The sequence below is a fragment of the Zootoca vivipara genome, chromosome 6 (assembly GCF_965207765.1).
Source record: "Zootoca vivipara chromosome 6, rZooViv2.hap1.1, whole genome shotgun sequence".
In the NCBI taxonomy this organism is placed as follows: domain Eukaryota; kingdom Metazoa; phylum Chordata; class Lepidosauria; order Squamata; family Lacertidae; genus Zootoca; species Zootoca vivipara.
Window position 1 is genome coordinate 34749759 of NC_142589.1, and position 14345 is coordinate 34764103.

The 14345-nt window shown below is 48.6% G+C and overlaps 1 protein-coding gene and 1 long non-coding RNA gene across 3 annotated transcripts in view; one reads left to right on the top strand and one right to left on the bottom strand.

The window, feature by feature from the left end:
• Nucleotides 1–7666: 7666 nt before the first annotated feature.
• Nucleotides 7667–14069, bottom strand: LOC148685300 (uncharacterized). Of its 2 annotated transcripts, none has more exons than XR_015950518.1 (3): nt 13931–14069; nt 13177–13292; nt 7667–7794 (listed from the first exon to the last, which is right to left on the bottom strand). It is a non-coding gene; the product is annotated as an uncharacterized LOC148685300 (long non-coding RNA). The 2 variants fall into 2 exon arrangements; XR_015950519.1 differs by having other exon boundaries at nt 13177–13295; nt 13931–14067.
• ATP2C2 (ATPase secretory pathway Ca2+ transporting 2) overlaps nt 13946–14345 on the top strand; it is a 37705-nt gene continuing 37305 nt past the window's right edge. The window contains exon 1 of the mRNA XM_035117919.3: nt 13946–14172. Coding sequence (XP_034973810.1) covers nt 14068–14172 — 105 coding nt within the window. The 5' untranslated portion in view covers nt 13946–14067. The remainder of the gene's footprint in view (nt 14173–14345) is intronic.

The following is a 14345-nucleotide window of genomic DNA, read 5'->3' on the forward strand; positions in this document are numbered from 1 at the left end:
CCAGGCGGCCCTCACGCCTCACAGCGGGGCTGTGCTGTGCCGGAGGCTGCCCGCCTGTCCATTGCTGGATTGAGTGGGGGAGGGACGCCGCTGCTCCGTGCGGCCTTCCTCCCTTCTCCCAGCGGGCCGGGGTGCCTGGGCAGGCCGGGCCGCGCTAGGGCCTTCCCGGCCGTCTCCCGCAACTCCAGCGCTTGCTGGGTCCACGGCCGTTTCATTCCCGCCAACAGGACGCCGCGTTTCATTGGTAGAGGTGCTGCCATGTGGCGTTGCCTCTACCAATGAAACACAGCACCAGGGTGAGGGATGACCCTGGCGCTGCAGAGCGGAACATGGTCCTAGTGCCCCTGTTCCACTCGCTTACCTCCCTGCTCTCCCGGTGCAGCTAGTGGAGGGAAAAGGGAGGCCGCCGCGCAGCTCCCCCACTTGCTGGGGCGCCCCTCAGCGCCCCCTGATCGCCCAGGCACCCTGGCGCAACGCGCCACTAGAGTCAATGGGCGAGCCGGGCCTGCCCATATCCTCTGGCCCTCCAGCTTTCCATTTTTCTTTCTTAACTGCAAATATATGTCCTGCTCATGGATGCCACTAAGCATTCTCAGTTGTCATTCAGGTAACCTTCCCTCCCATTTTCCAGACTCCGGGACTGTGGGCCAAATTACTGGACTTTTTAAATAAATAAAAAATTCTGACTCATGTTTCTGGTCATTTTTCAGAACCTGACCTGCGGGTCACTTACTGAGCAGATTTTTGGGATCCTAGCTGCTGGGCCACATTTTTAGTTATTTTTCAGCACCGTATCCTGCCGTCATATTTTTAGCCATTTTTCAGATTCTTAATCTGTATTCAATATGTCAGAAATTGCTGCACCCGAAAACGTAATGTTTTACCCTCTGCCAATAGGACAGCCACAGATCGCCACCTAGTGGCACTTTTTGCTTCATAGAGTTAAAAACAATACTGTACTGTAGATTTGAAAACATGTTTAACTTTTTTTTTTTTTTTGCAAATTAGGACACATAATCCAAGGGCATTTCAGACAGACCACAAAGCAGGTAACAGACCTTCCACCCACCTTTAGCACTTGCAATCAAGGTCAAAGAATCTATGGATCAGTTATTATGGCTGTATAGCAGGCATCCCCAAACTGCGGCCCTCCAGATGTTTTGGCCTACAACTCCCATGATCCCTAGCTAACAGGACCAGTGGTCGGGGAAGATGGGGATTGTAGTCCAAAACAACTGGAGGGCCGAAGTTTGGGGGTGCCTGCTGTATAGCACCAGAAAGAAATTTGCTTCCTCTTTAATGTTAACTTTCAAGGTGTCTGAATATATATATATGTATATTAAGTAAAGTTGCGCTCTCTCTCTCTCTCTCTCTCTCTCTCTCTCTCTCTATATATATATATATATATATATATATATACATATATATAGGTAAAGGTAAAGGGACCCCTGACCATTAGGTCCAGTCGTGACCGACTCTGGGGTTGCGCGCTCATCTCGCATTATTGGCCGAGGGAGCCGGCGTATAGCTTCCAGGTCATGTGGCCAGCATGACAAAGCCGCTTCTGGCAAACCAGAGCAGCACATGGAAACACCGTTTACCTTCCCGCTGTAGCGGTTCCTATGTATCTACTTGCATTTTGACATGCTTTCGAACTGCTAGGTTGGCAGGAGCTGGGACCAAGCAACGGGAGCTCACCCCGTCACAGGGATTCGAACTGCCGACCTTCTGATCAGCAAGCCCTAGGCTCAGTGGTTTAACCACAGTGCCACCTGGGTCCATATATATATATTATATAATATATATATATATATATATATTATTTGGCGATCACTCATAGCCAAGTAAGATTGTCTTCCATAAACATTGTGTGTGTGTGTGTGTGTGTGTGTGTGTGTGTGTGGATCTGCCATAGTCAGTGCCGGATTTATGTATAAGCTAAAAAAAACTATAGCTTAGGGCCCACTCTCTTGTGGGCCCCCCCCAAAAAATTTAATAATATTTTTTATTAATTTTAATATAAACAAGACAAAACAACACATAACATACATGATCCGTCCCCCTTCCCTCCCTCCCCCCACAAGTCCACTTCTGCCACCAGTAGGCCTTGCGGGTGTTGAGAGCCAAAAGGCGGTCCATTTTAAAGCTGAGTTTGTCCTCCCCCCTCCCCCCTGACCCCCCCTGCCACCAAGAGGCCTGGGGTGGAGGGAGCATTGAGGTTTAGATTTCCAAAATATAAGATAAAAAACAAATGAAATAAAACCTACATAAAGGTAAAGGGACCTTTGTTGTTGTTGACAAAGGACAGCTGGGCATACAGGTATAAAGGGCCCCATTACCTTCTGTAGTTTAGGGCCTCATCAAACCTAAATCCGGCCCTGGCCATAGTCATGTGCTGACATTTCACATTTCGCTTCAGTGTTCCTGGGAGAAGCCCAGAAAGGATTAAAGTTGTGACAGAATATTCAGAGGACTGCTGTTGTTGTTGTTTAGTCGTTTAGTCGTGTCCGACTCTTCGTGACCCCATGGACCATAGCACGCCAGGCACTCCTGTCTTGCACTGCCTCCCGCTGTTTGGTCAGACTCATGTTGGTAGCTTCGAGAACACTGTCCAACCATCTCATCCTCTGTCGTCCCCTTCTTCTTGTGCCCTCCATCTTTCCCAACATCAGGGTCCTTTCCAGGGAGTCTTCTCTTCTCATGAGGTGGCCAAAGTATTGGAGCCTCAGCTTCACAATCTGTCCTTCCAGTGAGCACTCAGGGCTGATTTCCTTCAGAATGGATAGGTTTGATCTTCTCGCAATCCATGGGGCTCTCAAGAGTCCTCCAGCACCAGAATTCAAAAGCATCAATTCTTCGGCGATCAGCCTTCTTTATGGTCCAGCTCTCACTTCCATACATCACTACTGGGAAAACCATAGCTTTAACTATACGGACCTTTGTCGGCAAGGTGATGTCTCTGCTTTTAAAGATGCTGTCTAGGTTTGTCATTGCTTTCCCCCCAAGAAGCAGGCGTCTTTTAATTTTGTGACTGCTGTCACCATCTGCAGTGATCATGGAACCCATTACTTTCTTGGGTTCAGAGGACTGCAGGGACCTACAACTAAGCTTGAAGTGTACAGACAGACATCTCCTAGAGGCATTGATTGCGTAGGAGAAAAAGGAAGCTTTGGCTCATCAACATAATGGCAATCAGCTATAGTTTGTCAACATCATTTACACTGTGTACTGTGATGAAACAGAACGTAGTGTGCTTGTGGATGTTTATGTGAGTATAACAGCATGATCTCGGCCCAGAGGGATGGCCCAGTGGAGCAGCAGCAATGTTGACATTACAGTAATACATGACAATTAGGCGAAGTGCCCAATCCCTCCAGGATATTTTCTTTCTAGTTTACCTGTCATCCAGGTGCTACCAAACTGGCAAGGACACCAGATGTTCTTTGAATGAAAGAAACTGGGAGCAAAGACTGAAGCAAAATGAAATGCCTGCTTCAGCGGGGGGAGGGGGGAGGAGCTGGTTGACGTTAAGATCGGCCAGGTGAAGGCTGGACCGGTTGAACTTAGGAGACGTAGCTTAGTTCATGAGATAAGAAATGGCATCAAAAAATTATCAAAAGGAAGAGAACATTGGAAAGGGCTGTCGCTCAATGGTAAATCATCCTCCTTGCATGCAGAAGGTCTCAGCTTCAATCCCAGTGGCATCTTCAGGCAGGGCTGAGAGAGACCACTGTTGAAACCTCGAAGAACTCCTGCCTGTTGGTGTGGACAATTCTGAGCTAAATGGACCAACGGTTGGACAGCTTCCTGGAGTCTTGTTTCGTTGAAATTGTAAATTTGTAGTGCACAGAGGTTTCGTTGCACCTACTTTACTCTCAAGGTTGCCAAGGGGTGTTTGTGAGTGTGATTTCTTTCATTAGACAAATTTCTCTGGTGTTGTTCCTCGACACAGCCTAAAAACAAAACCATGACATCCTTGGTGGGTGCACAACAGTTCAGTGTAAGGCAGCTTGTTGGACCAGATGAAAGGTTCTTCTCTAACCCAGCATCTGGTTTCCAAGAGTGGAGAGCTAGATGCCTTTGTGAAGCCTGCAAGCAGGGAACAAAGCCAAAGGCCTTCATCTCTGTATTACACTCAGTGTTCAGGGATAGACTGCCTCTGACACTGAAGGTTCTGTTAGCCAAGAACTAGGCTAGAAATTTAAGCTAATGAAATCCGGATTAGATTCTCAACGTTTCACACCCACCATTGCCTCTTGCACTAGAAACAAGAGGCACCCCACCTCCCACGTGGAGATTAAAGAGGGTGTTGTAGGGCATGACAAAGGCATTGGTTTAAAATGTGGCAAAGCACAATGATAAGATTTGGAAAAGTTTTTGAAAATATAGTATTTGTTAATAGGTGGTTCCTGGGTTAATAACTCTTCATTGCTGTATTGGGTCATCACGGGGTGACACCATCTCCTACACTACCAGAGTACTGCAGACAACCCTCAAAATATTATTCATTTGTTTAATTTTTCATCACTTCAACTTGAGCCACCCCAGCTGTCAAGTTTTCTCTTTTCTCGCGAGGAAGCCTATTCAGCATAAGGGAATTTCCCTTTTAAAAAAGGGAGAATGACAGCTATGCCCAGAGCCAGTGACCCAGAGATTTTCTTCTGAAATGTTCTTCTGAAATCCAGTCAAAATTTCCATCTTTACAAATCGATGGTCATGGGCCAGGAGTCTGCTTCACCTTCTGAACAGCAGCCTGAAGGGGGAGAAGGCAGCATGATTCCACCTGCAGCTGCTCAGCCCTTCAGGAACAGGAGGAGAAGGGACTGATGAGAACCAGCTGGCTTCAACCTTCTTCAGCAGAGCTTCCAGCAGCACTCAGAGGCAGGAAACAATGCCTGTGGTTCCTGGTCCCACCTTGGTGCTTCCTGCCCTCCATCTGGACTGTTGGCTCTGTTATCACCTGGGTTCCCTAACCTCTGGACTGTCTGACTTTGCATGTGGATTCTGCGCTCAGGCAAGTGTTCCTCGGAGATTCCTTTTATTTTATTTTATTTATAATTTTCAGGTTTATACATTTCAATTATTTTTAGTTATTTTAACATTTCAAAACTTGACTTCCTTCCCCCTTGACTTCCTTCCCCCTTGAATTTATTTTCTGCATATCCAAATTAACTTAACTTGTTCATTTATTCATCTACTTTAAATATATACTCTTATGAAACTGCAGGTTATTACAATAAGCCTGCCAGTGTTATCTGTTTACAATTTATCTGTAAATATTCAATAAACCATTTCCATTCTTTTATAAAAGTTTTGTTATCTTGATTTCTTATTTTTCCAGTAAGTTTCACCATTTCTGCATATTCCATAAGTTTTTGTATCCATTCTTCTTTTGCTGGGACGACTTCTTTCCATTTTTGGACAAGTAACATTCTTGCCGCTGTAGTATCATACATGAATAAGTTTCTGTACAATTTGGGTAGTTCTGTCCCTGCAATTCCCGAAAGGAAAGCTTCTGGGGTATTATATTATTATTATTATTATTATTATTATTATTATTATTATTATTATTATTATTAAAAATTAAAAATTAATTTTAAAAGTATGTGCAATGTCTCTTTTCTCAAGTTACATATTCTACAGGTCAGTTTCATTTGTTGAGACATTAGTATTACATTAGGAAGAAAGGAGGGGAGAATTGGAGGGGGCCATGGCGGTGGGTTTTTTTTTACATCCCTCAGAGATTCCTAGCCCCTGCTTGAGAACTCAGAAGGGGCTGCAGCATCGATTAGCATGTGCAAATTTGCTGCTTTGGGGCAGATTCCAATGTCATTTGTATTTAGTGTATGTGAGAAAATTATTTTTTTTCTCCATTTCTCAAAATACTTTAATTCAGGGCCATCCACTGAAGCTCAGGGCCATCCAGACAAAAGGAAGCACTTCATCACACGACACACAGTTAGACTGTGGAACTCACTCCCACAAGATGCAACTTGGACTGCCTTAAAAGAGGATTAGGTCTATTAAAGAAGGCATTAATATCTCTGAATACAAACTGCTGGGGCTCACAAATGCAGAGGGTGCTATCATCCTTGTGGGATTCCCACAGGCACCTGAGGAGCCGCTGTGAGGATGCTGGACTAGGTGAGTGTTTGGTCTCATCCAGCAATGCTCTTTTAATGCCTTTTAAGGGTTTAGGACGCAGGTGGCACTGTGGGTTAAACCACAGAGCCTAGGGCTTGCCGATCAGAAGGTCCGTGGTTCGAATCCCCGCGACGGGGTGAGCTCCCGTTGCTCGGTCCCAGCTCCTGCCAACCTAACAGTTCAAAAGCACGTCAGAGTTCAAGTAGATAAATAGGTACTGCTCCAAGCGGGAAGGTAAACGGCGTTTCCGTGCGCTGCTCTGGTTCGCCAGAAGCAGCTTTGTCATGCTGGCCACATGACCCGGAAGCTGTACACTGGCTCCCTCGGCCAATAACGCGAGATGAGCGCCGCCACCCCAGAGTCGATCACGATTGGACCTAATGGTCAGGGGTCCCTTTACCTTAAAGCTTCCAAATAAGACAAATGGAAGTGTTTCTTCAAACACCTAATCAGCCACAAGATGGCATTGTTGACTGCTACTACAGAATATTAGATTAGAAGAAGGCATGGAAGATGGTTAAAGATCAAAATAAGGTTGGTTAAAATGTAGCTTCTAGGTTCAACTGCACGGTAATTCTGAGTATCAGATGTTGATACACTAGGACAGCCTTTGGATGGCAGTTTATTCTGTTTCCCCACCATTTCACTACCCGTGAATGCTTATATCTGAGCATTCACACAACATCAAAGCCAGAAATCTTGCAGGATGTAGTGGAAGCTAAATGCTCAGTTCTGTGTTAGTTGCTTCTATTAAAAAAAAAAAGTTTGCAACTCCATTAACCCAGGAGTTCATCGTAATAAGGTGATGAAATTTGGGGTGGTATCCTGGCATACAGTTCTTTCCTGCTGTTTTCATGGGGGAACAGAAGCATGCAGGTGTATGTTGTTGTGTGAATGAAATTTAGCACAACCTGAAGGTATATTTGCCCAAAAGCCACAGTTCTGCTATGCAGTAGGTACTGCAGTGTGGAAAAAAAATGATAGAAATCAGGACAGAAGTGCTAGAATTCTAATGAGGAAAATGAGTGCAATATCCTCCATGTCTGAATGCACCCATTCACCACCATCACCCTGGTTATAAACCTCCCTGGAGCCTCCTTCTGCCCAATGTCAGACTGAGCAGTCACACAAGTCTCCTGCAAAATAAAAAAATTCCTTCAGTAGCACCTTAAAGACCAACTAAGTTTATATTTTGGTATGAGCTTTCGTGTGCATGCACACTTCTTCAGATACAAGTCTCCTGGTCACTCTCTGTCCCATTGCGGAGAGCAGCACTATATTTAAATGATAGCAACCAGTTCTACATTTGCATCTTTACATATAAATTGGCAGCTGCAGATGCCATAGAAGTCTCTGTCCTCATTGGTCCTGGTGATGAATTTCCTGCGCAGTGCAGAAGAGGACACCCTGACCAGGGTCACCATCACTTCCTGTTTGAGAAAAGCAATCAACTCAGCAGATTGTTTGCCCCAGGAAGGGCTGCAGCTCAGGAGTAGAGCGTCTGTCTTGCATGCAGAAGGTACCCGATTCAATCCCCAGCATGTACAGGTTGGGCCTGGAGGGACTCCCTGCTTGAAGTCCTGGAGGGCTGCAGCCAGTCAGTGTGTAGACAATACACCTGACTCAGTATGAAGGCAGTTTCCTATTGTTCTGAGGAAAGAGAGAGGCTGGATCAAAGCTAGATAAAGTTTTCCACTGAAACCTTTTGGCAGGATATGTCATGGCCTGTTCTGCTGCATGCCAACTGTGCTGTCGCATCGTTCTATGGAATGACTCTCTCGCCACAGATACTCATCTCTTCCCTGCCCAGAGGGGGGAAACCCTTTTCCCCCAGACATAAACTTGGCCACTTCTTGGGGCATCTTGCTAGGATTTCTAGCTAGGAATGCAACTGAAATATACTCGGAGTCGAGAGTGAATTTCATGCTCTTTATTCAGCTCATAGTCATCAAGGAGGAGAAGAGAAGACGAATGGCTCTTTTCCCAAAACCATCTGCTTATATACATTATTTACACAATGGGCCTTGCGTGATTGGCTACTTCAGGGCTACACCTGAGGGCCAATTATATTGTGGATTGACTTCTGCCTGCAGCCTGATTGGCTGCTCCTACAGGCCAATCAGGTAGCAGATTCACTTCTGCCAGCCGCCTGATTGGCTGCTCCAGCAGGCCAATCAGGTTGCGGATTCACTTCCACCTGGAGTTGGATTGGGTAGCTCCCGCTGATTCTGAATCCTATTGTTCTAGGATTCAGCTCAGTACATAACACCCCTCCCCTCTAAGTTCCAGTCCTGCCCGGGAAGTTGCATTCGTAGTCCCCAAGGTCTGCTGGCCGCCTCCGTGTGCGTTGTGGCCTGGGGTGTTGTGCTGTGCTAGAAGAAATGTGGCAAGGCGGTATTCCCAGTCCCCTTGTGTCATGCGGCGGAGGCTGTCCTTGGTGGTCCGCACCATGCGCTCCGCTTGGCCATTGGTGGCAGGGTGGAATGGTGCTGAGCGGATGTGGCGGATGGCGTTCTGCGCTGTGAAGGTCTGGAACTCCTCTGACGTGAATGCGGTTCCATTGTCCGAGACGAGGGTGTCAGGGAGCCCGTGGGTCGCAAACAGCTTACGTAGTACCCGGATGGCTGCCGCTGTAGAAGTGGATGGTACCAGTGCGACCTCCAGCCATTTGGTGTAGGAATCCACCACTATGAAGAATGTTTTTTCCTGGAAGGGGCCAGCGAAGTCCACATGCAAGCGTGACCATGGATGTCGGGCGGACTCCCAGGGCTGGACTGGGGCCCTTGGGGGATCCGGGCGGGATTCTTGGCAGGTCTGGCAGTGTTGGACCCAGGCCTCTATCTCTCTGTCAATCCCCGGCCACCACACATAACTCCTGGCAAGGGCCTTCATCCTCACTACCCCTGGGTGTGTCTCGTGTAGGGCTGTGAGGACCCTTTTGCGGAGGGGCTGGGGAACAACAACCCTGCTTCCCCATAACAGGCACCCCTTGTGGGCCGACAGTTCATGTTTGCGGTTTGTGTAGCCAGCGAATTCTGGCCCGGGGCTGCTGCTGGGCCATCCTCGCCACACCCAGTCCAGGACCCGGGAGATGACCCTATCTTTTGTGGAATGGTGCGCAACTTCTTGTGCCTGAATGGGTCGGTCGGGAAGCAGCTCCAGGGTCATAACCTCTTGTGCAGGCGCTGGGTCGGGGCCTGTTTCTGGTAGTGGTAGCCTGCTGAGGGCGTCTGCGTGGCCCATCGCCTTCCCAGGGCGGTGGATTAGTGCATACTGGTAGCCGGCAAGGAAAATTGACCACCTGAGGACACGTGGAGACAACACTTGGGGGGTCTGCTTCTCAGGGGCAAACAGGCCAAGCAACGGCTTGTGGTCAGTCACTATGGTAAAGGGCCGCCCGTACAAGAAATCATGGAATTTTTTTACGCCCTTCACGATTGCCAGACCCTCCTTGTCAATCTGTGAGTAGTTTCGTTCGGCTGCAGCAAGCGTCTGGGAGAAGTATGCCACCGGCACCTCTCTTCCATCCGGGAGTTGGTGTCCCAGGACAGCGCCGATGCCATAGGGAGAGGCGTCGCATGGGGCCGTGAGAGCCTTGTTTATGGTGCATTTGTAGTCTGCACAGATGCGGACCGAACCGTTAGGCTTGACGGGTGTGACAATTGGAGTTTCCCAGGGGGCGTTGGGCACCGGCTCCAGCACTCCTTGCTCCACGAGCCGGTCCAATTCCTCGTCTATGCGGGGTTTCAGGGCGAACGGGACCCGGCGGGCCTTGTGTCTGATGGGTCGTACAGCGGGGTCTAGCTGTAGGGCAATGGGGGGTCCTGTATATCGTCCCAATGCCCCATCGAAAACCCCTGGAAACTCTTTGCATATGGCGTCCACGTCCACTTGTAAGCTAGTGCGGTTCACCCCGGTAACGGCTAGCCCCAGAGGTCCAAACCATGCCAGTCCCAGTAAGCTAACGTAGGGGCCCTTAACTACCAGCAAGTCCAATTGTTGCTTTCGCCCTCGATATTGCACCCTGAAGGTCCCCACCCCCATAGTAGGGACCTTACGTTTCTGGAAGTCCCGGAGGGTGAATGGGGCCGGCCTTAGTTTGGGACCCCCATTAGGGCACAGTTCCCTTAATGTTCGGGCCGAGATTATGGATAGAGTTGAACCCGTGTCCAGCTCCATGCGGCATGGGGCTCCCTCTATCTGTACCTCTATATAAATTTTCTCTGTGCTGGGATGGGGCAACTGGAATACCTGGTAGTCCGTGATCTCCGTTGAGTTGCCTTGGTGCATGGTGCCGTGTGACCTGGGGCTCCTGGGTCGGTCATCTGATGCTTGTCGACGGGTGAGTCGAGCCCGACACACCCGGGCGATGTGTCCCAATTTTCTGCACTGCCTGCACTCTGCGTTGCGGAAACGACAGGTCCTCCTCTCGTGGTTCTCCCCGCAGCTTGCACAGTTCCCTCCTTCTCGTCGAGGCTGCTGTGGTGTGTGTGCTGCTTGAGTGCGCCGCTGTACTCGGTGTACTTCCTCCCTGTCAGATTCGGATTCATCGGTGAGGTCTTCGTGGTAGACCCTCGGTTGGGATGGCGGGGCCGGTCGTGCCTCTTGCGTTGACCTCTCGGCGGCTTCGGTTGCCAGGGCTTCCTCCAGAGCAATCTGGAACGTGAGGTCTTTTTTGGCGTAGAGGCGTCGTTGCAACATCTCGTCCCTCAGGCCACCGACGAGGCGGTCACGAAGCATGTTCTCCAATTCTGAGAAGTTGCATAACCGGGCGGCTTGGCGGAGGGAGGTCACAAACCCAGTTATGGTTTCCCCCGGGGCTTGCCGCTTTGCGTAGAAGGCATTTCGGCAAGCTACCACCGAGGGCTGTGGTGAGAAGTGCTCCTTCAGCCATTCCATTATTGTTTTGTAAGAGACGGTAGCGACATCTCTAGGTGCAAGGAGAGCCCGGGCGATTTCAAACGTCTCCTCTCCACAGACGCTGAAGAATGTCGCCCTCTTCATGGCATCGTTGGTGACTTCTTTCGCTTGCAGGAGGAAGTTGAAACGGGCGGCGTACCCTTCCCAGTCTCCTGATGCTGGTTTGAATGGCGAGAAGCTGCTGTCGGTTGCCATTCTGGGTTCCTTGGGTCCTGGAGCTGAAGCCTGGATGCACGGTGCGATGCAGCGGTGCAGCAGGTGGCGGTGCTGCGGTGCAGTGCGTGGTGGCGGTCAGCTCAGCAGAATCCCATCCTCGTCGCCAGTGAAATATACTCGGAGTCGAGAGTGAATTTCATGCTCTTTATTCAGCTCATAGTCATCAAGGAGGAGAAGAGAAGACGAATGGCTCTTTTCCCAAAACCATCTGCTTATATACATTATTTACACAATGGGCCTTGCGTGATTGGCTACTTCAGGGCTACACCTGAGGGCCAATTATATTGTGGATTGACTTCTGCCTGCAGCCTGATTGGCTGCTCCTACAGGCCAATCAGGTAGCAGATTCACTTCTGCCAGCCGCCTGATTGGCTGCTCCAGCAGGCCAATCAGGTTGCGGATTCACTTCCACCTGGAGTTGGATTGGGTAGCTCCCGCTGATTCTGAATCCTATTGTTCTAGGATTCAGCTCAGTACATAACAGCAACCATGCTGCATCACTCAATTTGACTAAAAATCATTACAATTGCTTTTTTAAAGTGCTAGCCACTTGTTACGCAAAAAGGTCTCTTAAGTGACTCACAGCACATTTAAGAGCATGAACCAAAGTGCAAATACATTACAATTAAACACAGGTTTTGGCATTTCCCCAAGCCTTCCTTACTAAATGGCCTCGGTCCAGTATACCTGAAGGAGCGTCTCCCCCCCATTGTTCTGCCCAGACACTGAGGTCCAGTACTGAGGGCCTTCTGGCGGTTCCCTTGTTGAGAGAAGCCAAGTTGCAGGGAACCAGGCAGAGGGCCTTCTCGGTGGTGGCGCCTGCCCTGTGGAACGCCCTGCCATCAGATGTCAAAGAGAAAAACAGCTACCAGATTTTTAGAAGACATCTGAAGGCAGCCCTGTTTAGGGAGGCTTTTAATGTTTAATAGATTATTTTATTTCATTTTTCTGTTGGAAGCCGCCCAGAGTGGCTGGGGAAACCCAGCCAGATGGGCGGGGTATAAATAATAAATTATTATTATTATTATTATTATTATTATTATTATTATTATTATTATTTATTACTATTACTGTGGAAGTTCCTCCACCATGCCCCTCACTGCCTCTACTGGCGCCACTTCCCTAGGAGGTCTGTCACCTTGCTGAACAGCTCTAAGCCTTGAGGAGCCTCTCTGTGCAGCCAAAATCTGCTTCCCTGGAATTTCTACCCATCACTTTGACATAACAGCATAAAAAGATCCTGCTGGATCAGGCCAATGACCCACCTAGTCCAGCATCCTGTTCTCGCAGTGGCTAGCCAGATGCCGGTAGGAAACCCTGAGCACAAGAACAGGTTTCTCCAGCAGTTTCCAGCAATGAGAATTAAGAAGCTTTATTGCTTTTGACTGTGGAGGCAGAGCATAGCCATCGTGGCTAGCAGTTCTAGTCCTGCCCTCCAGAGCAATAGTGACCATGTCTGTTCCATCAACTGCATGACATCCCTTCAGATATTCATTCCGCTTGTGCAACAACAGACTTAAGAAAATGTAAGTTATGGTGCCTGTACCTCCCTCAAGCAAAACAGGAAGACGTCTTATTCATTAAGTGCATTTATATTCTACATTTTCCTCCAAGGAGCTCAAGGTGACATGGTTCTCCTCCTCATTTAATCCTCACAATAACTCTGAGAGGTGTTGACTGGCTCAAGGTCACCCAGTGAGCTTCATGGCTGAGTCAGAATTTGAACACTGGTCTCCCACGCCCTAGTCTGAAGCTGTAACCACTATCTTACTCTGGTTCTCAATTGCCTACACTAACTGGCAGTGGATCTCTACAGGCACAGGTGCAGGTCTTTGACATCACCTGCAGGGATGGGGGTTGAAATTTGATTAATTTCGCATTAAAAGGTGAACTTACCTAACTCTCATTTCCCTAAATGATGTGGGAAACAAACCAGGGCTGCTCTTTGGAGTCCGCACTTCTCTGAATTTTGCAGGGCAGTTCTCCAGCCAAGTGAAGTGTACAAAATGCATCTGCTAGGCAAAGTGTACATAAAAACACAGGTGTTAGTGAAACTAACATACCAAAATGCATTGGATTGGGGGAAATGTAAATATTAGGCAAAAATGTGCATATTCGTCAAAATTGCACACAAATGTGTATATATTGGGAGGAATTTGTACCCAAATGCAGATTAATTTTCATGAAGACTTTCCCCCACCCCACCCCCCAAATAGATTGCAAACTGATGTGGAAATCTGGAGAAGTGAATTTAAGGTTGGAAAAATGAGAAACTAAGAAAAACAGCTTTTGGGCTGTCAGCAGCTTTTGGGTTATCAGTAGCTCAATGACAGAGCATCTGCTTTGCATGCAGAAGGTCCCAGATTCAATCCCTGGCATCTTCAGGTAAGGTTAGGAATGTTCCTTGGAGAACATACTGAGCTAGATAGACCAAAGGCAGCTTCCTGTGTTCCTAAATGCAAATATTTTATTTTTTTAAAACCAGCTGTCTTTTCCTGGACACAGGCGAAGGCCACAGCACCTAACAACCGACTCATCCAGGTCTACAACTGCTATGAGTAGGCCTTAAGTCAGGAATTTAGCCTCTCCCAGGCACCTGTTCTGAGCAAGCGGGCGGGGCGTCACCTTGTCGGCATCAGGTAACACCCACCGATCAGCTTTCCTTGGCTCCATCCTTGGCTTGCGAGGGAATGTGAGGCTTGGCCAGGAAACACACAGCAAAGCGGCAGCCGCAGCAGCAGGTCCTTTGCTAGCTGCCGCTTTCCTTCGCCGCCTGCCCCAGCTAAGATGGGGGCAAAGCACTTGTTCTCCTTGATCTTCCGGAAAGGTGCCTCCCCGCTATGCATGAGCCGGAAATACCAGCCGGTGGGCAGCAAAGAACCAGAAGAAGAGGTAAAGCGGTGGCGGGGAATGTGTGTTGTTGCTCCTCGGGAATGTCACTGCCTTGGAACAATGTTTCTCCCGAACAAGCCCTGTAGCTCCACTTGCGGAGGGTGGGCCTGTCACTCTGGCAGGTCCCTTGGGCCATCTCCAGATACAGAATGGTAATCGAGTGCTGTTAAGTG